At 38.5% G+C, this 21826-nt stretch overlaps 1 protein-coding gene across 2 annotated transcripts; it reads left to right on the forward strand.

Moving 5' to 3' along the window:
• Positions 1-404: 404 nt before the first annotated feature.
• LOC131690028 (inosine-5'-monophosphate dehydrogenase) lies at positions 405-21038 on the forward strand. 2 transcript variants are annotated; one of them, XM_058975471.1, is made up of 6 exons: positions 405-649; positions 754-856; positions 947-1097; positions 19107-19748; positions 19826-20382; positions 20444-21038. In XM_058975471.1, the coding sequence occupies exons 2-6, from the start codon at positions 774-776 to the stop codon at positions 20547-20549; spliced, it is 1539 nt and encodes a 512-aa protein (XP_058831454.1). In that variant the 5' UTR covers positions 405-649; positions 754-773; the 3' UTR covers positions 20550-21038. The 2 variants fall into 2 exon arrangements, with proteins under 2 accessions (XP_058831454.1, XP_058831455.1); XM_058975472.1 differs by lacking the exon at positions 405-649 and having other exon boundaries at positions 967-1097.
• The last annotated feature ends 788 nt before the right edge of the window (positions 21039-21826 follow it).

Genomic DNA, 21826 nt, shown 5'->3' on the forward strand with positions numbered 1-21826 from the left:
TGAAAATCAGTCAAAACGGCAACACTCCCTTTACGATGATTTCAACACTAGAATTTGGCAACCATTTCCAAAGGCAGCACTTTAAATGACGCCTATTATATTTTGAAAACAAACCTTTTGTCGATCGTTGGATTTGTTTATCAAACGATGTGCATTTTGAAACAAAGAGATGAAATAATTCTAAAGCTTGTTTTTACTCATACATAGACTCTAGAATGCACCTTACAATCACGATTGCACTAAATTCTGACGAAAATTCAAATTTCTTTTTTGATAGATTTACAATACTTATCTCCTCCAACTCAGGCATGAGTAATGTTTATTTACATTGCACGATTGGTCTGCTCAATAAGGTATTTTTGGCTTCACACTATTCGTCTCTTTCCCTATTCTCTTTGCCGACAACATGCTTGTCTGTCAAACATTTTCCGCAACGAACCGCAATCCTTTGTGAAAAAATCGTTCAGTCTGTGGCATGAATTTTTAATGTTCAGTTGCAGTCGGCGTGAGGGTGTTTATGAGCATATTTCATAGAATTTTTACAAAATATTCAATACCGGTGTTTTCGGAATTGTGTTGAGCTTAAAGGTTTGCATAATATAATACATAGCAGTTGCAAATAATTACAAGGTTTAAGCGAAGAAAATAGGTAAGTTTCGGATTATATTTTCCACGTGTTTTTTAGTACTTGTTGCCCAAATATTGATTAAGAATTCTGCTAGAGAAGTATTTCTTACAATGCCTTTATTTCAGTTTGTGTAATTGGAAACACCATGGCAATGGCAAATGGAGTGAATTTACAAGACGGTTTATCCTGCGATGATCTTTTCCGTAATGGCGATGGGTTGACATACAAGTGAGTGCATCTGCCTATGTAATCAACATGAATTATATTATTTTGTTTTTAAGCAATACCTTTCAAGTGAGAAACGTTGTTTACTTTCAGCGATATACTCATTCTTCCAGGCTATATCGATTTCACAGCCGACGATGTTGACTTGTCCTCCCAGCTGACGAAGAAAATTTCTCTAAAAGCTCCCTTGGTGTCATCCCCAATGGACACCGTCACCGAAGCGGATATGGCCATCGCAATGGCGGTAAGTTGCTTATTACTATACATACAGGTATACATCATACGGTGCATAGTGAGTATCATAAGTCTTGATAATGAATAAGATTTTGCCTTAGAGAACAGACATGAGCTAGAACAAACCTGGGTGAACATTAAATCTAAAATATGTTACAATTTTTCTTGAAAAGGGCGATACTATTGTGTTTTTTACATCCTAAATTGTATTTTACTAAAAGAATGCTTGGACTGCACGGCAGACTGCCCTTGTTGCTTATATGATTAGGAAAAATGTATAAAATGATAGTGTCTTTTTCGCTTCAGATACCGTGTACGCACCATACTCTGTGCAGCTAAGAAATTTCTAAGTTTGTTTCAATACAAAAAATATAAAAAAGCGTTTCCCTTTCTAAAAATTTATTTTTATGGTAGAGTTTTAATCACTTTATTCATAGAAATTATTAGCAAGAAAAAGAATAGATTATAAAAAATATATATAATTTAGAAGAAATCTATATTGTTCCTAACTTTGCGCGGGTGGTGTCTAACTTTGCGCACGTTTTATAAAGCACGATGGTTTTAATAGAATCGATTTATTTTTTTCCCTTTTTTTATTTCGACTATGTTAGTCACATTTTCTTTTTTACGTTTTAACGACATTCAATTAGCTAGAGATTACTGGGTAGGGAAAGTTATGAAACTTAGAGCCATAGTACTCAAGTGAGAGCAAGGATGTGAAGTAAACAGATCGGAAAACTAGAAGTGGCAGGGTCATTAGAACAGGCTAAATATCGTGCGGGCTTAATTTTTGCCTTCTGATAATGAGGGTCGAGCTTAGGCAGAATAACTACGAATCACTCGAGTTCACTATCATGTGTCCTTGATAAAGGTAGACGTATCTATCTTTACCGTGACAACCGGCAAAAATTAAGCCACGCAAGATCACCACTGAAAACCTGTCGACGATTAGCATCAATCTGAATGATGATTGCTGCTGTTCATCTCTGTATGCCTTTTGAATGCCGGGATAGATTTTTATTAGACTATTGTCACTGTTCTCACAGTCGTGGCGGGTTTGCTACATTGTGTAAGGCAGTGGCTGTGTCTACAGCGGCTACCCACCGCTGCCGATGGAATCCCATCAGTTTCTTTTTCTTTTTTTCCCTTTTTTTATTTCGACTATGTTAGTCACATTTTCTTTTTTACGTTTTAACGACATTCAATTAGCTAGAGATTACTGGGTAGGGAAAGTTATGAAACTTAGAGCCATAGTACTCAAGTGAGAGCAAGGATGTGAAGTAAACAGATCGGAAAACTAGAAGTGGCAGGGTCATTAGAACAGGCTAAATATCGTGCGGGCTTAATTTTTGCCTTCTGATAATGAGGGTCGAGCTTAGGCAGAATAACTACGAATCACTCGAGTTCACTATCATGTGTCCTTGATAAAGGTAGACGTATCTATCTTTACCGTGACAACCGGCAAAAATTAAGCCACGCAAGATCACCACTGAAAACCTGTCGACGATTAGCATCAATCTGAATGATGATTGCTGCTGTTCATCTCTGTATGCCTTTTGAATGCCGGGATAGATTTTTATTAGACTATTGTCACTGTTCTCACAGTCGTGGCGGGTTTGCTACATTGTGTAAGGCAGTGGCTGTGTACAGCGGCTACCCACCGCTGCCGATGGAATCCCATCAGTTTCTTTTTCTTTTTTTCCCCTTTTTTTTATTTCGACTATGTTAGTCACATTTTCTTTTTTACGTTTTAACGACATTCAATTAGCTAGAGATTACTGGGTAGGGAAAGTTATGAAACTTAGAGCCATAGTACTCAAGTGAGAGCAAGGATGTGAAGTAAACAGATCGGAAAACTAGAAGTGGCAGGGTCATTAGAACAGGCTAAATATCGTGCGGGCTTAATTTTTGCCTTCTGATAATGAGGGTCGAGCTTAGGCAGAATAACTACGAATCACTCGAGTTCACTATCATGTGTCCTTGATAAAGGTAGACGTATCTATCTTTACCGTGACAACCGGCAAAAATTAAGCCACGCAAGATCACCACTGAAAACCTGTCGACGATTAGCATCAATCTGAATGATGATTGCTGCTGTTCATCTCTGTATGCCTTTTGAATGCCGGGATAGATTTTTATTAGACTATTGTCACTGTTCTCACAGTCGTGGCGGGTTTGCTACATTGTGTAAGGCAGTGGCTGTGTCTACAGCGGCTACCCACCGCTGCCGATGGAATCCCATCAGTTTCTTTTTCTTTTTTTCCCTTTTTTTATTTCGACTATGTTAGTCACATTTTCTTTTTTACGTTTTAACGACATTCAATTAGCTAGAGATTACTGGGTAGGGAAAGTTATGAAACTTAGAGCCATAGTACTCAAGTGAGAGCAAGGATGTGAAGTAAACAGATCGGAAAACTAGAAGTGGCAGGGTCATTAGAACAGGCTAAATATCGTGCGGGCTTAATTTTTGCCTTCTGATAATGAGGGTCGAGCTTAGGCAGAATAACTACGAATCACTCGAGTTCACTATCATGTGTCCTTGATAAAGGTAGACGTATCTATCTTTACCGTGACAACCGGCAAACCTGCCACTTCTAGTTTTCCGATCTGTTTACTTCACATCCTTGCTCTCACTTGAGTACTATGGCTCTAAGTTTCATAACTTTCCCTACCCAGTAATCTCTAGCTAATTGAATGTCGTTAAAACGTAAAAAAGAATCGATTTATTTTGTTTATACATTAAATAGATAACGAATATGGGATATAAATGCAACGCGAACGGAGAGTAGGTTTCAAATGGTGTTACAATGATGGACTTTTTCTGCGCGGCGTAATGTACATTGCCATATGTGATTTCAGGCAAACATCTTTAATGGCGGATCTCATGCAATATGCTGCAATTTGTTTGTAAATCAGTTATTCTACACTTTTACGTTGCTATGACAGAGCACTAGGGATCCGATGTGATATTTGGGTGTCCTCTGAAGAACGACTATAGATATGCACTTTCGATTCGGATTACATTTCTGCTTGGTAACGGGTCGTTTAGAGCTATTTCAGCCGGTAGTCACTGTTTGTAAGGAAACAGTACAAGAGTTGGTACCAGATTTCCCGCTGCATTCGCCGCAAATAATGTGGTGTAGGCTTCTTTCTACGAATTCGCATAGTTTTTACTTTTGCGCACGCATTTTTTCCCAGTCCACGCGAATACTTCCTCTCTGTTTAGAACCAAACGAGGATGGGTGATTTGTCCATAAATGACGTAGCATTTTTTGAGTGATTTTTGACACCCCCCTCCCCCATCGTAGCATTTCTTCACAAAACTCTAAATACCCCCCCTGATAATTACGTAGCTTGACGGTAATCCTCCTCCCCCTTGTTCCCGTGAAAATTTAAAAAAAGTAAAAAACGAAGTTAGATGAAACGGGTAATGTTGTTGTGACATCAGGTCAACCCCTATTCCTCTTTAAAAAGTTACGTAGCATGACATGACCCTCTACCCCCTGTCGTCACATATCACAAAATACAAAACTCCCCCATATAATGCTACGTCATTTATGGATGATCCCTTACTTGCGATGTGGTGCAATCTATTCATATCGAACTACCAATGAATACTATCAAACCATGCTTGAATTTTTGGTTCCGTTACACTTGTCCGTTGCTTCTTTGAGAGCGCACTAGGGATTCGCCGAGATATATTGGTCTAAGGGACAATTTCAACCACTTCCGACCGGGAATACCATCGGTGAACGGATTGTTTCCGCCTGATAAGGTGAACGTATACGCTACGAATGCCCTTAGTTGCTGATCAACCGGAAAACCAACCTTTGCGCTATTTATCATCCAATTGGAAAAATTGCTCCTCTTCTTTTGTTAAAACATGCGGTTTTCCCGGTTTTTGAAAAACTTTCAGCTTTAAGCGAATTTTGCTTTCAGGAACATTACATGCAGTGGCTGCCCGATGGATAGAGTGATTGTTTCTAACAAGATCGATAGGGTTTTCCACTTGAACAAACGAGTAAAGCTTGCATACCATCCCGAATTGCTACAAGTGTGCAGAAATAAGAACACGATGTAAATAACGGTTCCAAACATTGCGCATCACTTTTTATTGGGTCAATAGTAGATAAAATGAAAAATGTACTGCCATACAAGCTTGTACCTTCGTTCGAACCGGTCACAAATCTTGATAGCTCCTGGTTTACCTAGAGTTTTTCAACAGCAACAGTCTTTCTCAAGACTACCTATATTTTCGCTCGATCAGTCTTTCCCAAGACTACTTATATTTTTTCGGCAATCAGTCTTTCTGAAGACTACCTACTTTTTCAACTCAATCAGTCTTTTTCAAGACAAAAACATTTTCCAAGAATAATTCATCCTAAAGAAATATTTAATTCTTCCAACATGTCTGGGTCCTCCCAGAAAGGCCGGGTGCCAAAATTCAAAACTAAACGGAAAAGGGTATCTTCTCCATCCTTGAGTTACAGTGGAGGAATTGATTGGCCACAAACGACTACTCCAGTATCTTACGGAGAAGTTATATAAGTTTTATTCATATGATTTCAAGACAGATAGACCATTCAAGGCTGTCTTGAAAGCGCTACGCTACGGTCAAAGTTTGGATGAAATATCCAACGAATTGAAAGATTTACTTGGCTTTTCTCCTTCACAAATTATTCTTATGAAGAGAAAGGATAGCGGCGATAATACACCAGTACGCTCTGGAATTATCCAGGAGCTTTATTTAATTCATTTTAACCGTACTGAGGTTAATAATTTGAAAGTATTAGAAAAAGCATGTTTTATGTTCCACTTGTGAGTAAAGTTGGAACATTATAGACGATATGGCGGCAGAATTCAAAATCTGACCCAGTGTCGTAGATGCCAAGGCTTTGGGCACGGCACAAAAAAGTATCATTTGGATTTCAAATGTATGATCTGTAGTGATAAATCGCACACTTGTACTTGTCCGGTTCAAAAAACCAAAAAAAAGTTTCAAATGTGCTAATTGTAGCGAAAACCATAAATCGAATTTCTGGACTGGCTCTGTTCGAGATAAAATTATAAATTCTCGTTCTAGGCAACAAAAACATCAAATAAACAATTTACCTAGTTCTTCAGGTACACTTCAAGAAAACGTGTTAATCCGCTCCAAAATAGATTAGCAACTTCTCTAGTTATCTCCGTCACACCATCCTACAATGGTGTGTCATGTTCAAGGATGCAAAATGTCTACCTTTTCTGCGGCTGTAATTTTTCTGCCTACATTCTCATTTCTCTCTCGATGCTGCTGTCATTCGCTAGTGCAGGACGCCCAGCGCTGTACGGCTGCCTGTGTGCAAAGCAGTAACATGACAAAAAACTACTGTCCCCGGTACAGCCACCAGACGCGAGCGGTACAGCTTCTCTTTCCTTATTTTACATTTTTTAATATTTTCAATATTTTTAATATTTTTATTCAAAAATTACGACAATGAATGCGGCTTATTTACGCCACGGCCGGCATCAACGCTTTCGTGTGCGGGCCTCTCCCTTTGACTATGGAGAGAAAAATGTACAAAGCGAGAGAACAAACTTTACTATGCCACACTCTCACCGAGCAGTCGGAGTACAGCAGCAAAACAAAAATGTATTCTACTGCTGTACGGGAAAATGTACTCGGTGTGGCTACCGTTCTGACAAGAGCTGTAGTGATGCGTCGCTGTAGCGGGCTGTACGGCTTGTACAAATGTAAATATACCGAAAAAAATGTAGTTTATCGGTACCGTTGGCATCCCTGGTCATGTTATGCTTCAGTGGCAGGTAACAAGGCCAAAATAATGGCTACCACGCCTACAAACTCATTTACATCCAACGCTTCTTTTAGTCCAATGGATCTAGGTAGCGTAACGGAAGAAAAATTAAAATACTTGCAAGAATCTATGTTACCTACGATGATTGCTATGTTAAATTCTACCTCCATGTTTGAAGCTTTTCAAGCTGGGTGGGAATTTGCTAACAAAATTGTAATGAAATTAAAGTTTAATAGACTTTAAATAATCATTTAAATTTATTAAATTGGAATGCTCGTTCCTTAAAAACGCGCGAAGATGAATTTTTCAACTTCTTGAGGATACATAATGTGCATATAGCCGTTGTGACCGATTTTTTTTTAAAACCAAACATTAAATTGAAGAGTAACTCCAATTTTGTTATTCATTGTTTTGATCGAATTGTTGGCGGAGGAATCGCAGAAACGGTTAATCGCAGGATCAAACATTCTGTTACACCGTCTCTTAACATCAAGGTGATCGAGAGTTTGGGTATTGAAGTTGAAACCGATCTTGGTATCATTTTTATTGCTGCAGCCTATTTGCCTTTTCAGTGCACTGGCGAGTAAATTAATTTCTTGAAAGGAGACTTACAAAAACTTACAAGAAATCGGTCGAAATTCTTCATAATCGGTGATTTTAATGCCAAACACCGAGCCTGGAATAATGCTCAAAGCAATTCCAACGGTAAACTACTTTTTAATGATTGCTCTACTGGTTATTATTCAATTTTGTTCCCAAATGGTCTTACGCGCTATTCAATTCCAAGTAAGGAATCCATCAACAATTGATATGATTTTGACAGATCAAAGTCACATTTGTAGTGAATTGATTACACATGCTGACTTTGATTCTGATCATCTTCCAGTAACTTTTTCACTTTCTCAAGAAGCTGTTTCCAATCCCATTAGCTCAGTGTTCAATTATCACAAAGCGAATTGGGAATGGTACAAAACTTATATTGAGAATAATTTTAATCATAACCTTGATTTACAAAATAAAGCTGACATTGATACGGCATTACGAAATTTACGTGATTCTATAGTTGATGCTAGAAATTTATCAGCACCAACAACATAGAAAAAATTTAGTACTCCTATTATTGACGACGATCTTCAACTTCTGATTCGCTTGAAGAACGTTCGAAGACGTCAATATCAACGTTCTCGTGATCCTGCTAGGAAATCTATCTATCAGGATCTACAAAAAGGCATTAAACATAGATTCACACTCTTAAGAAATGAACATTTCGCGAAAGAGGTTGAACAAATGAAGCCATATTCTAAACCTTTCTGGAAACTTTCTAAGGTTGTTAAGAAACCTCAGAAACCCATTCCAGGTTTAAAGGAAGGTGACCACATACTTCTTACAAACAAAGAAAAAACTCGAAAACTTGCTCAGCAGTTTGAGAGCGTACATAATTTTAATCTCAATGTTGTGAGTTCTATTGAAAACGAAGTCTCACAAAAATATGAAAACGTTTCAAATCAAGTATTGTCTCTAGACGAGATTGTTGAAACAAACTATGATGAGATCAAATCAAAGTTAAAAAATATGAAAGCTCCAAGTTATGATGGAATTTTCAACATTCTTCTTAAAAAACCTTCCCGAAATCACCACTTACTAGATACTTGGTCAAAATATTTAACAAATGTTTTGAATTAGCATACTTTCCTGAAAGATGGAAAAATGCCAAGGTTATTCCTATTCTAAAGCCAGATAAAAACCCAGCAGAAGCATTTAGTTATCGACCAATTAGTTTACTCTCTTCTATTAGTAAATTATTTGAAAAAATCATCCTAACTAGAATGATGTCACATATCAATGAGAATTCTATTTTTCTTCTTGAGCAGTTTGGATTTCGTATTGGACATTCCACTACTCATCAACTTGTGAGAGTAACTAACATGATAAAGGCAAATATCTCAGAGGGCTATTCCATTGGAGTTGCTCTTCTAGACATCGAAAAAGCTTTCGACAGTGTTTGACACAAAGGTTTAATTGCCAAAATGTGGGACTTCAATTTTCCAATTTACATAATAAAGATAATTAAAAATTATCTTACTAACCGTATCCTACCGGTTTCTTATCAGGATTGTAAATCTAATAAGCTACCCGTAAAAGCAGGTGTCCCGCAAGGGTCAAGCGTCGCACCAATCCTATACAATATTTTTACCTCTGATCTTCCAAATCTACCCGCCGGCTGTAAAAAATCACTTTTCTGTGTTGTTACTAGCATCTCAACCACTGGTAGGAGTCTTCGGATTATCTGCAGTCGCCTGCAACGAAACCTGAATATTTTCAATAATTACCTGAAAAATGGAAAAATTTCCACTAATGCGACAAAAACACATTTGATTGTGTTTCCGCATAAGCCAAGACCTTCTTTTATTAAACCAAATCATAACCATATTATTAAATTTAATGATTTGAATTTAACGTGGTCAGATCAAGTTAAATACTTGGGTTTGATTTACGATATAAAGCTCACTTTTAAGGATCATATTGAAGGAATCCAAACAACAAATATATAAAATGTTTATACCCTCTTATAAACTGAACAAACTATCAATTTATAAACAACTGCAAAAGTGAATATATCATAAAAACTAGACTAACCATATTTCCGTTTCATATCCGTTGAATCACACTGAGTGGTTAATATACTGCCGCCCTACGAATAAATGTCCCATGTATACAGGGATTCCCATAGCACGTGGGACAGCCATACGTATAGCGGCAGTATACTAATATTATTGTTAATTATTTTAGTTAACCTTTTTGGCAATACTTCGTTGATAAAACCGGTGAATGGGGTGGCATTATATATCATAATTCATTGTACTTTACAGGTAGAACACGGCACGGCGCTGAGATGTAAAAAAGTGAAAAAGAAGAGAAATGCATTAAAATTGAATATTGGAGATAGAATAACAAAGAAAAAGTACGATGGCATATATAAAGGAACATAGATGTTAATTATTAACGTAAAAGGTAAATTATTATTATCAAAGTGGTAATCATGAATATCAATGCGACCTAGTTTAAATTTAAGTCGAAGGGGAAAGCATTTCTAGACAGGGCAGAATTGCTGATCAGAGCCGCTCTACACCTAAAATGTAAAATAACGAAAGTACAAGGATAATTTCCGTGCGAAATCAATTTATTCAATTCATCATGTCTGGGAAATGTGGTCCTGAGCATCATGGAAGGAGCCACCAAGATACTTGTAAAAGTTGGATGCGCGGTCATAGGGTAAACAGAAGCTGTACAACTCGAGGGCCTGCCTCAAAGGGAAGAAAGCGTGCCTTGGGTTAGAACGCGAGGAGTGACAGATTTTACAAACACACAACAGATTCAAGATAATCTGTATAGGGAGTGGGCCATTTGGCATAAAGTCATTTGGATAATGGACATTTGGCATAACGGTTATTTGGCATAATGGTCTTTGGCATAATTTGGAGAATTAATCACGCTGAAGGTCATTTGGTATAACGGACATTTGGCACAACGGACATTTGGCATAACTGTCATTTGGCATAACGGACATTTGGCATAATGGACATTTGGCTTAATTTTGCTAAGTGATCTCACTGAAAGTCATTTGGCATAACATACGAATCTTTAGTTTATCAGGTGAATGACCCATAAGGTTAATGCTGCAATACTCGTCAATTACGCAATAGAAATTTGCTCGCGATGGGGCACCGTACAGATTATGTTAAATTCGGACCACTAGACCAGATGATGGCTGTGTATAACGAGCATTGTGAAAGTATTGACCTTACCATACCCCGAACAAGTTTAAAACAGTTTGGGGCCGTTCATAAACCACGTAGACTCATAGGGGGGACGGGGGGGGGGTCTGGCAAATGTCTACGTTTTTTCTACGAGGGGGGAGGGGGGGTCTTTGAAAAAGTCTACGTAGACTTTTATTTTTTGTTATTCTCGTATTACTAATTATGAATGGGATTTAAAGAGAGTTGTATTCAAAATATCGGTCTATTCAGTATTTATGCAGAAACTTCAAAGCTAGTACACTATTGAGGTAACTACTCGTTAAGCGACCATTCAACCCAGAACCCACGATTTTTTTTGGACACCTCACACGTTGTTGTTTCTTGCGTATAATTTGATATAGTCTTGATCTAGGAATGATACAAAATGACAGTTCTAAAGACGATCGCCCAAAATTCCTCTCGACGGAAGATTTTGACTGTGAAATCATCTGAGACACCCCTAGTTAGCAGACATGCATGAACCATTTTTTATTCATTTCGTTTATTTGATAGGCACAAATGCGTTAGCTTGGCGGTGCCGAATTCTTTTGTTTTTACATTTTGAATATCTTAAAACTAGGAGGTTACAATGCTGAAATATTTTTTTTTATAAAAGAGAAAAAATTAGCTATCTTAAGACTAGAAAAAAAAATTCTATATATAAGAGAGGGGGCAAAAGATTTTTTTTATGAAAAATTTTAAAACAAGGAATTCAATAGTAATAGTTTTTTAGGAAATATTTACAGTTATCTTAAAACTAACAATATAGTTTAGTACACAAAAGGGGGAACAAATATTTATGAAAAATTTCACAGATGTTTTAAAACTAGGGATACAATTCTATTTACAAGATGGGGGACAATAGTTTTAACAAAGAGTAGAAATTACAACTATCTTAAAACTAGGAATACGGAATACAAATTTGATTTTTTATCGGATACTTATGCTTGGTCATTTCCAAAATCGGTGTAGAAGTAGTTGTATCAAGGACAGGGGAGAGAAGGCGTAGATGGTGACCGGTAGAGAAGAGCAAAACTTGCAACTTTCGGGCAAACGGGAGATCAGCGAAACAAATTTGCGCCTCAGTCTAGTAGGTCGGATTGGCGGATGGTATTCTTCGGACCCGCGGGGAATCCTTCAAAGGGAATCCTTCGGACCTCGAGTCGCTCTCGCTTCAGATTCCGTAGTGATAAGGGCGATGGCGGTTACATAGTGGCAGTCTGAAGCTTATCGGTTCCACACGGCAAGAGGAAACTTCTAAAAACGAGAAATAAAAAGAGAGGGGCTAAATTGGGATATTTATCGTTTTTATGAAAGTATAAATAAGGGACACATAAGGGAAATCACGATTTGCCAGCATATCTCGGACTGGGACATTGGGTGGTCTACCTCGGGCCCGAAGGGAATCCTTTAACTGAGACCTGGCGTCCAAATACCCGGCGCATACCCAGACAACGTGCTCAATGTCGTGATAGCCCTCGTCACAAGCGCACAGACTACTCTCCGCAAGCCCAATACGCCGCAAATGTGCATCTAAGGTGTAGTGGTTGGACATAAGTCGGGACATTACACGAATAAAATCCCGACCCACATCCATCCCCCTGAACCAAGGCTTCGTTGATACCTTTGGGATAATCGAATGTAGCCATCGTCCAAGTTCACCATTGCTCCACGAGGTTTGCCAACTGTTGAGTGTCCTCTGACGACAAATACTAAAAAAATCGTTGAAGCAGATTGGTCTTTCGTATATGTCACCATTTAATGCGCCCACCTTTGCTAATGAGTCGGCCTTTTCATTGCCCGGGATAGAACAATGAGAGGGGACCCAAACAAAGGTAATCTGATAAGATTTTTCAGATAACGTACACAAGGACTCCTGTATCTTCCCCAGAAAATACGGGAATTGCTTTTTAGGCTTCACCGCACGAAGAGCCTCGATAGAGCTGAGGCTGTCCGAAATGATGAAGTAGTGATCTGTGGGCAGAGTGTCGATGATCCCAACGGTGTACTGAATTGCAGCTAACTCTGCGACGTAAACTGAAGCGGGATCATTGAGCTTGAATGAATCGGTGATAGTATTATTGAAAATACCGAAGCCAGTGGCCCATCGAGATTTGATCCGTCAGTATAGAACATTTTATCACAGTCGACTTCTCGGAATTTATTATAAAATATATTGGGGATCACCTGCGGGCGTATATGGTCCGGGATTCCACGAATCTCTTCCTTCATGGATGTGTCGAAGAATACAGTAGACTCAGAAGTATCTAGGAAACAGACACGGTTGGGATTGTACGAAGAAGGATTGATGCTATGTGCCATGTAGTCTAAGTACAAAGACATAAAACGGGTTTGAGAATTAAGCTCGACGAGCCTCTCGAAATTTTGAATCACCAACGGGTTCAGAATGTCGCATCGGATGAGCAATCGATATGAGAGTTCCCAAAATCGATTTTTTAGCGGAAGAACGCCCGACAGCACTTCGAGACTCATCGTATGGGTCGAGTGCATGCAACCCAAGGCAATGCGCAAGCAACGATACTGGATTCTCTCCAGTTTGATGAAGTGTATGTTCGCAGCGGAGCGGAAACAGAAACACCCGTACTCCATCACCGACAATATCGTTGTTTGGTACAACCTGATCAGGTCTCCTGGGTGAGCACCCCACCATGTTCCAGTTATTGTTCGGAGAAAATTGATCCTTTGTTGGCATTTCTGTTTCAGATACCTAATGTGACATCCCCAGGTACCTTTAGAGTCGAACCAGACGCCGAGATATTTAAATGTGAAAACCTGGTTGATCGTTGCACCCATTAATAGAAGCTGGAGTTGCGTCGGCTCACGCTTCCTAGAAAAAACAACCAACTCAGTTTTCTCCGTGGAGAACTCAATACCCAGCTGAAGAGCCCAAGCAGACAAATTGTCCAAGGTATTTTGTAATGGTCCTTGCAAGTCGGCAGCTTTGGGCCCTGTAACAGAGACCACCCCGTCGTCTGCAAGTTTCCTTAGCGTGCATGAATTGGCAAGACAATCGTCAATATCATTCACGTAAAAATTGTAGAGCAGGGGACTTAAACATGAGCCCTGGGGAAGACCCATGTAGCTAAATCGCGATGTTGTTAAATCGCCATGCGAAAAGTGCATGTGCTTTTCAGACAACAGGTTTAGCAAAAAGTTATTTAAAATTGGTGAAAGACCATGCTGGTGCAGCTTCTCTGACAGAATGTTGATAGAAACTGAGTCAAAAGCCCCCTTAATATCCAAGAAGACTGATGCCATCTGCTCTTTGTTAGCATAGGCCATTTGGATTTCTGTGGAAATCAACGCAAGGCAATCGCTCGTCCCTTTGCCTTTGCGGAAGCCAAATTGTGTATCTGACAGTAAGCCATTTGCTTCAACCCGATTGTCGAGGCGAAACAAGATCATTTTCTCGAACAACTTCCGAATACAGGACAGCATTGCAATCGGTCGATACGAGTTGTGGTCGGAGGCTGGTTTTCCTGGTTTTTGAATGGCGATGACCTTCACTTGCCTCCAGTCATGAGGGACAATGTTACCCTCAAGAAACTTGTTAAATAAGTTCAGCAAGCGCCTTTTTGCAGTGTCAGGCAGATTCTTCAGCAAGTTGAATTTGATTCTGTCTAACCCTGGGGCGTTATTGTTGCATGATAAGAGAGCAAGTGAAAACTCCACCATCGAAAACGGTGTTTCGTTCGCGGTATCGGGAGGAGACGCGGCGCGGCACGTTTTCTGTACCGGGACAGAGTCCGGACAGATCTTCTTGGCGAAAGCGAATATCCAACGGTTTGAATATTCCACGTTCTCGTTGGTACTATTACGGTTACGCATACGTCGAGCCGTACCCCAAAGAGTGCTCATCGCTGTTTCTCTCGTTAACCCGTCGACGAACCGGCGCCAATAACTGCGTTTTTTGGCTTTCATTAGACTCTTCATTCGCTTTTCTAACTACGCGTACTGTTGATAGCTAGCGGGTAACCCGTCTTCCCGGAAGGCCTTATATGCAGTGGACTTCTCCGCGTACAGCTCTGAGCACTCTTTATCCCACCACAGGGTGGGAGACCGTCCATGGGTATTCGCGCTGGGTACTGGTTTAGTCTGAGCTTGATTCGCACTGTCGAGAATCAAGCCAGCCAAAAACCTGTACTCTTCCTCCGGAGGAAGTTCTTGAGTGGATTCGATTTTAACGGATATCGCGGTCGCGTAACTCTTCCAATCAATGTTCCGTGTGAGGTCATACGAGGCATTGATTGTTTTCGATGGTCTTGAACCGTTAGCAATTGAAATCACGATAGGCAAATGATCGCTACCGTGGGGATCAGGGATCACCTTCCACATGCAATCTAACTGTAGCGATGTCGAGCAAAGCGATAAATCCAACGCGCTTGCGCGTGCTGGTGATGTAGGAATCCGCGTCATTTCTCCCGTGTTTAAGATGGTCATGTTGCATGAACCATTAACCTTCCGGCAGTCGCGCTAGTGCACTGAGTGCACGCTGCTCTGAAAATCTAGCGAAATCGTCTTAGGACACCAGCAGCTGCTCGTTCAGTGGGCCATAAGCGCGACTTCCAGAGGGTTAAATGCATGAACCATAAAAAGTTAAAAAATGGTCAAAGTTAAGCATTGTAACCACAAAACACCCGATTTTTAACAATAAGTAGATTAATTTTTTTATTTTTTATTTATTGATTTCGGTGGTTAAAGCAGTAGTGTAGTTAAACTTCTACAACAAAATGTTTACTCGAGTTAATCAGTTTCTCTTGCAATCATTTACACTGATTTCAAAATCTTTAAACACCCGTTAAATTTTACGTCTTGACCCTATGCAACTTCGTGCAAACCGTCTCTACTATATTTATCTTCGAAAATATTCGGAGTTAAACTTTGATACTTTGCGATAATACTCTAAGGTGATACGGCTATTAATAACATAAGAAATATAAATATTTTTGGGAAGATTTCAATAGCTTCGTTCCCTTGATCAAATAAGACAATTTAGATTATCTTATTATCTTGGAAATATTGAAATTTGCTCACGAAAAGTGAAATTTGTGTGCATGTTTGGTTTATTATTTTAGTCTAGATGATAGTACACATTGGCAGCATTAATTTGTAATTGTTTCTTATAATTTAACAATTTTGAATGCACCAGTAAGGCTCAAAAAGTGTTTAGCAGTTCTGCATTGTTGTTGTAGGTCGCACTTCGGCAAAAATTTAAGCTAGTTATAGCAATATATCTTTTTACATATATTTGAGTGACTAACCTTGAAAAAAAGTATTCCGCTACACAAATGTTGGAAAGCACCTGGAATCGGTATTAAATGATTTGATCAATCATAGACAAAAAAACAATGTGAAAAACCTTTCTTTAATATTCAAAAAGCTTGATAAAAATCTAAATCGCTAATTTTCAATTGAACATTATAATGTGCTTCTTGCTAAATTCACATTTCCTTCGAATAAAATAAATTAAAAGTCTACGTAGACTTTTGACGTGTGGGGGGGGGGGGGGGTTGGTAAAAGTCTACTAAGGTCTACTAGGGGGGAGGGGGGGTTAAAAATTCTCAAATTTCGGTCTACGTGGTTTATGAACGGTCCCTTTTCAACTCTGCGAAATCATAGTACATAGGAATAGTATACAGTATAGTATATATGCAACTAATGTTTGTGTAATGTAGTCTACAATTGATTGACGAATAAATAAAAAAATAAATAAAAAAACTAAGCAATAGTAATAATGTGTTGTTATCCTTTACCTAATATTGATTATATTTTGAGTAAATTATTAACATTTTATAACTCATTTTACCTTCTTTTAACTATGAGCAGTACTTTTGTTTTTCATTTTTGAAATTGTTGTGCTTGTTCATTCTTGCAATTATGGATTCTTTGCTATGACATACGTTTTAGTATAGTATAATGTAGAACTGCGATCCACCCGACGTATGTTTTGTTTAGGCCATTTTTATTATGATCGCCAGTGAGTTTTGGTTTTCCATACAATGTTTCAATAATTAAAACTATCCTTATTATCTTTCTTTGTATCATGAGCTGTTCTTTCGAATTATATGCTTCATTATTTGTGGATTTCGCCATGTTTTTCAAATGATGAAATTACTAATGAACTTAGATATATTCAACCATCGGCTGTTACACTGAGTTATCGCTTGGGGCGAAGCCAATACAATGCGGATTTGCCGCATAACCGAGACCAAGGGCGAGGTGGCCGCCGACTTGCCGTCGGAAGCAGCGGCCCCTCGCAAGCAATCCACTCGTTTGCCCGGATTACTCAAACATAGGGGCTACAAATTAGTTTAAGTCCGATGGAGCGACAGCGATGTCGGGCAGCTCGCGATGTGAAGCGATGTGGCGTAGCCACATTAGTCGTATATGTTTTTATTAATTGGTAGAGAAGAATAATCTAATTAATTTTGGTTCAAGTTCAATTTTAGTACTATTGCTAAACAAACTCATTTAAAGTCATTTAAGTATTTAGGTAGTTTCCGTTATCCTCAAACATTTGAGCTACATGCCAGCTGCTTACAACTGCATAACTAACTTTCCCTCGAACGATGAATGCTATTGTCAGCATACAATCAAAATACATAATACATACAAAAAAGGATATACTTTAAAAAATCCTGGTAATCAATAACTTTATCACTACATATACCTATGCCAAACGACCTCTATTCTAAATTACTGTTTTCCTTAACATAAAAATATTTGTACGGAAAGATCTTCAGCTCAAATTTATGCCGAATTACCTAACTTCTCGCACAGTCTTAAATTGTATGTTTCCCTGTAGTTGAAAAAATGGCAAATGCCCTCCGTGGTATCACTTCTCAAAATTATGCCAAATGTCCGATATGCCAAATGTCCGTTATGCCAAATGATCTACTGCGTAATCAATTTTCAATATTATGCCAAATGCCCGTTATGCCAAATGTCTTTCAGTGTAATCATAATTTTGATAAAATGGCCACTATGCTAAATGACCGTTATTCCAAATGTCCGTTATGTCAAATGACATTAAGTGTGATCAATTCTCGACAAACATATGATTACGGCGTAAAAGCCAACTGTCAAAATTCATTTTGAATGAAAATTCCGGACAAGCGGTCACTTGCCAATCACAGATGTTGGTAGAAAACAAGAGAGAAAAGTTTTTTCTTGCATTTGGTGCTGTGAATGGTTCTTGGCAAGTAAAGGTTTGTCTGGAATTTCCCTTTAATGAGAATTTTGACGTTTGGCTTTTACGCCGTCGTTTGTCGAGAATTCTCAAAATTATGCCAAATGACCATTTTGCCAAATGTCCGTTATGCTAAATAACCTTATGCCAATTGACCCAGACTCATCTGTATAAGGTGTATGTTTGTGTGTATAATAATATTATTGATGGCAAACGCCTGGAGAACCTCAAAAAGGTTGAAAGCACTAGTTTCTATATTCAAAGCATGTATTAATTTATTTCGTTTTTTATCTCTTTTTGCGAAGTGAAGCAGTATTTATGCAATGTCGATCTTTCCAATCGTAAAACCAAAACACTCGCTTTGCGTATGCGTATACCTTATCTGGTACTATCTTGGGTTTTCAAGTCATTTGCAATTTGACGCAACCATAATTGACAAGCCCATAACGTAAACGTAGGGCCATACCTCGAAACAACTGCCTAATAAGGGGCCCTTACACGCGCAACAAAAGTGTCATTATTCAGTAATGACATTACTGAGCTTGTATGGGTATGCCATTATTACCCTCCTTACATGATCATTAAAATAACATTACTGCTCAGTAATGACATTACTAGCGCCTCGTGTAAGGGGCCCTATAGATTGTAGAGATTGTCGGTTGAGACGGATTCGTTCTACGCCAAGAAACAATAATAACCTTTGAGGTTTCGTTTTACTTTTATTTGAAACTAGCTAATACCCATCGCGCGTTGCTGCGACGCTCTGCGAAATAGGAGGAAAACACAATTTGTTTCAAAGCACCATATGGCGGGTAGATAATCTCCAACTAATAGCACACAAACACGCCCCATACCAAATACCTACTGTGTGCAAATTTTTACGAAAATCGGTTAAGCCGTTTGGGAGTCTATAAATCATATTAATACAAACTTTGACTTTTATATATATAGATAGATAGATAGATAGATAGATAGATTTTGCATATATTTGCATCGCTCCTGGTTGGTTGGGAAAATAATTAGCATTATAAGTAGACAGATACACTGCCCATAAAAGCACATTGTTGTCCCATCCATAAGGCTCAATGGAAATGTAATTCTTGAACAGTAATTTTCTAGGCTTGCTGTTTTTTAATATGGGACTCTTATGCTTTTTTTGCACACTGTGGCTTGATGAAAATTGTACATAATGACTAAATTTTGTAATGATTTTTCAGCTTTGCGGTGGCATTGGAATCATTCACCATAATTGTAGTCCGGAGTTTCAAGCGAACGAAGTCCACAAGGTTAAGAAATACAAACATGGTTTCATCCGTGATCCAGTGGTGATGAGTCCGGACAATACTGTGGCAGATGTGTTGGAAGCGAAGAGAAACAACGGCTTCACTGGCTATCCAATCACGGAACACGGACGTCTCGGGGAGCGTTTGATAGGTATAGTCACCTCCAGGGATATCGATTTTCGCGAGGATCTTCCTCAACTCAAACTTCGGGATATCATGACGAAAATAGAAGATATGGTGACAGCTCCGAGTGGAGTAACGCTACAAGAAGCCAATCATATACTCGAAAAGAGCAAGAAAGGAAAGCTACCAATTGTGAATAAAAATGGGGAACTTGTGGCGTTGATAGCCAGAACCGATTTAAAAAAAGCGCGGAGTTACCCGAATGCTTCCAAAGATAGCAACAAACAGCTGTTTGTAGGTGCTGCTATTTCGACCCGTGAAGATGACAAAGAACGTTTGGAACTGCTGGTACAAAATGGTGTCGACGTTGTGGTTTTGGATTCGTCTCAAGGAAACTCACTCTATCAAATTAACATGATTAAATACATCAAACAAAAATATCCCGAGCTTCAGGTACATTTTTATGATTTTATTTACTTTTTATGCGATCCAATCGATTTTACATATTAAACTATTTATTAACACTTCAGGTAATTGCTGGTAATGTTGTAACACGCCAACAAGCGATGAATTTAATAGAAGCTGGATGTGATGCTCTGCGAGTTGGTATGGGTTCTGGATCAATCTGTATTACCCAGGAAGTTATGGCATGTGGGTGTCCACAGGCGACGGCAGTGTATCAAGTGAGTAAATTAGCCCGAGAGTATGGCGTCCCAGTGATTGCCGATGGAGGAATTCAATCGATCGGTCACATCATGAAGGCACTGGCACTGGGGGCATCCACTGTTATGATGGGTTCGTTGCTTGCCGGTACATCCGAGGCCCCTGGTGAATATTACTTTAGTGATGGCGTTCGACTGAAGAAGTACCGTGGAATGGGCAGCTTAGAAGCGATGGAACGCAAGGATGCCAAGAATGCTGCAGGTTCGCGGTATTACCACACGGACATTGACAAACTGCGTGTTGCACAGGGAGTCAGCGGAAGTATTGTCGATAAGGGATCGGTTTTGCGATTTCTACCCTACCTGCAGTGTGGATTGCAACATAGCTGTCAGGACATTGGAACTAAATCTATTAAAAATTTGAAGTAATGATGTTGCTCCCAGATGTACTTTCAGCGGTTTATAAATGTTTTGTTTCGTTTCTAGGAAAATGATCTATAACGGTGAACTGCGGTTCACGAGGCGCACCCATTCGGCTCAGGTTGAAGGCAATGTTCACGGCTTGTTTTCCTATGAGAAGAGACTGTTCTGAGAACAAGGACAATTTACGTCGAACCGTAATTCGTAAGTGTACTAAAATTAGAAACTCACCGATAAGTTTATTCAACCCATTTGCTAAAGTACTTTAATGTGAATGTATCAACAATTATACAATACAGTGTATCCTATGTGTCAAAAATAGTTGCGAAAGATTTATGTTCTAAACAAGATCGACAATTGCTATAAATGCATTGAAACAAAAGAGCTGATAGTGATATAAGCATAGCATCGTTTTTTTTTATTAGGCAAGTGTCTAACAGTGTTTAGGTTAATTCGTCATGAATGGTGAATAATAAAATTTATGTTATTGTATAGTTTGCAGAGAATAGTGAAGACATGAGTTCCCGTTTGATTTCAAAATCCTCCATCTCAACAAAAAACTTAGTATTGAAATTATTGATTACAATAAAAAATGTTTATAACTTTTTAATCAAAAAATTAATTTTATACAAAGCAAACAAATATACGTATACCAGCGAAACAGGTTTATTTTTTTGCAAGGAAATTCCCAATAACATACTTGATTGAAAATCTAAATTTTTCCGATGACCGAATCAATTTTCGATTGATCATTAACCAAAAATAGTTAAGAGTCTTGCTATATTTATATTGGTTGAGGTTAAGGATTAAAGTTTCACCTTACCCCCAGCAATATACTGCCTATAATCGCGTCAGTCCCATGTAGATAGGAAATCCCATAGAACATGGGACTGACTTGCGATTACACTAGTTTACAGCATTTCTGAACTAAATAAGCTGCTGGTCATTTTCAATGTAAAATCGTGTGCTGAATCCGAAATTGAGGTCCAAAAAATTTACAGTAGAACAGTTTTCGAGTTACATTAAAAAAATGAATTTCGCCTTTAAAATTAAAAGTGCGTTCAGTAAAATCCGAATATCCTCGGTTGTAGTGCATCGATATGAAATATTATAATGTTGAATTAAAGGTAATTGAATTCGCTTTCGATGGTTAGAACATTTTGTTTCATTGCGACTACTGGTTCTGGCGTTATTTATGAATTTATTGAACTTTTTCTTAATTTTTCGTCATTTTTTGAAGAAAAATGGGTGTTTGGTCAATATTTTGGGCAAGATAAAACAATCCTAAAAATTATATTTTTATGGAAAACTAAAGCCTGCTAATAACTAATGAAAATAACCACTTATTGGGTTAAATCGGATGGAAATTGTGAGTCATTCAATTTTTTGTAGAATGGAGATTTTTATGTTTCCCTGGGTCAACTTATTGAACCGTCTCGATTCCAATTT

Source organism: Topomyia yanbarensis, chromosome 3, assembly GCF_030247195.1.
Source record: "Topomyia yanbarensis strain Yona2022 chromosome 3, ASM3024719v1, whole genome shotgun sequence".
NCBI classification, from domain to species: Eukaryota; Metazoa; Arthropoda; class Insecta; order Diptera; family Culicidae; genus Topomyia; species Topomyia yanbarensis.

What these genes read in the sequence shown, in the direction of transcription:
- LOC131690028 (XM_058975471.1), top strand. Translation starts at nt 774, where the DNA reads ATGGCAATGGCAAATGGAGTGAATTTACAAGACGGTTTATCCTGCGAT. An exon ending in AAAAATATCCCGAGCTTCAG is followed by an intron (nt 19,749 to 19,825) that starts GTACATTTTTAT and finishes TTAACACTTCAG; the next exon opens with GTAATTGCTGGTAATGTTGT. An exon ending in AAATCTATTAAAAATTTGAA is followed by an intron (nt 20,383 to 20,443) that starts GTAATGATGTTG and finishes TTTCGTTTCTAG; the next exon opens with GAAAATGATCTATAACGGTG.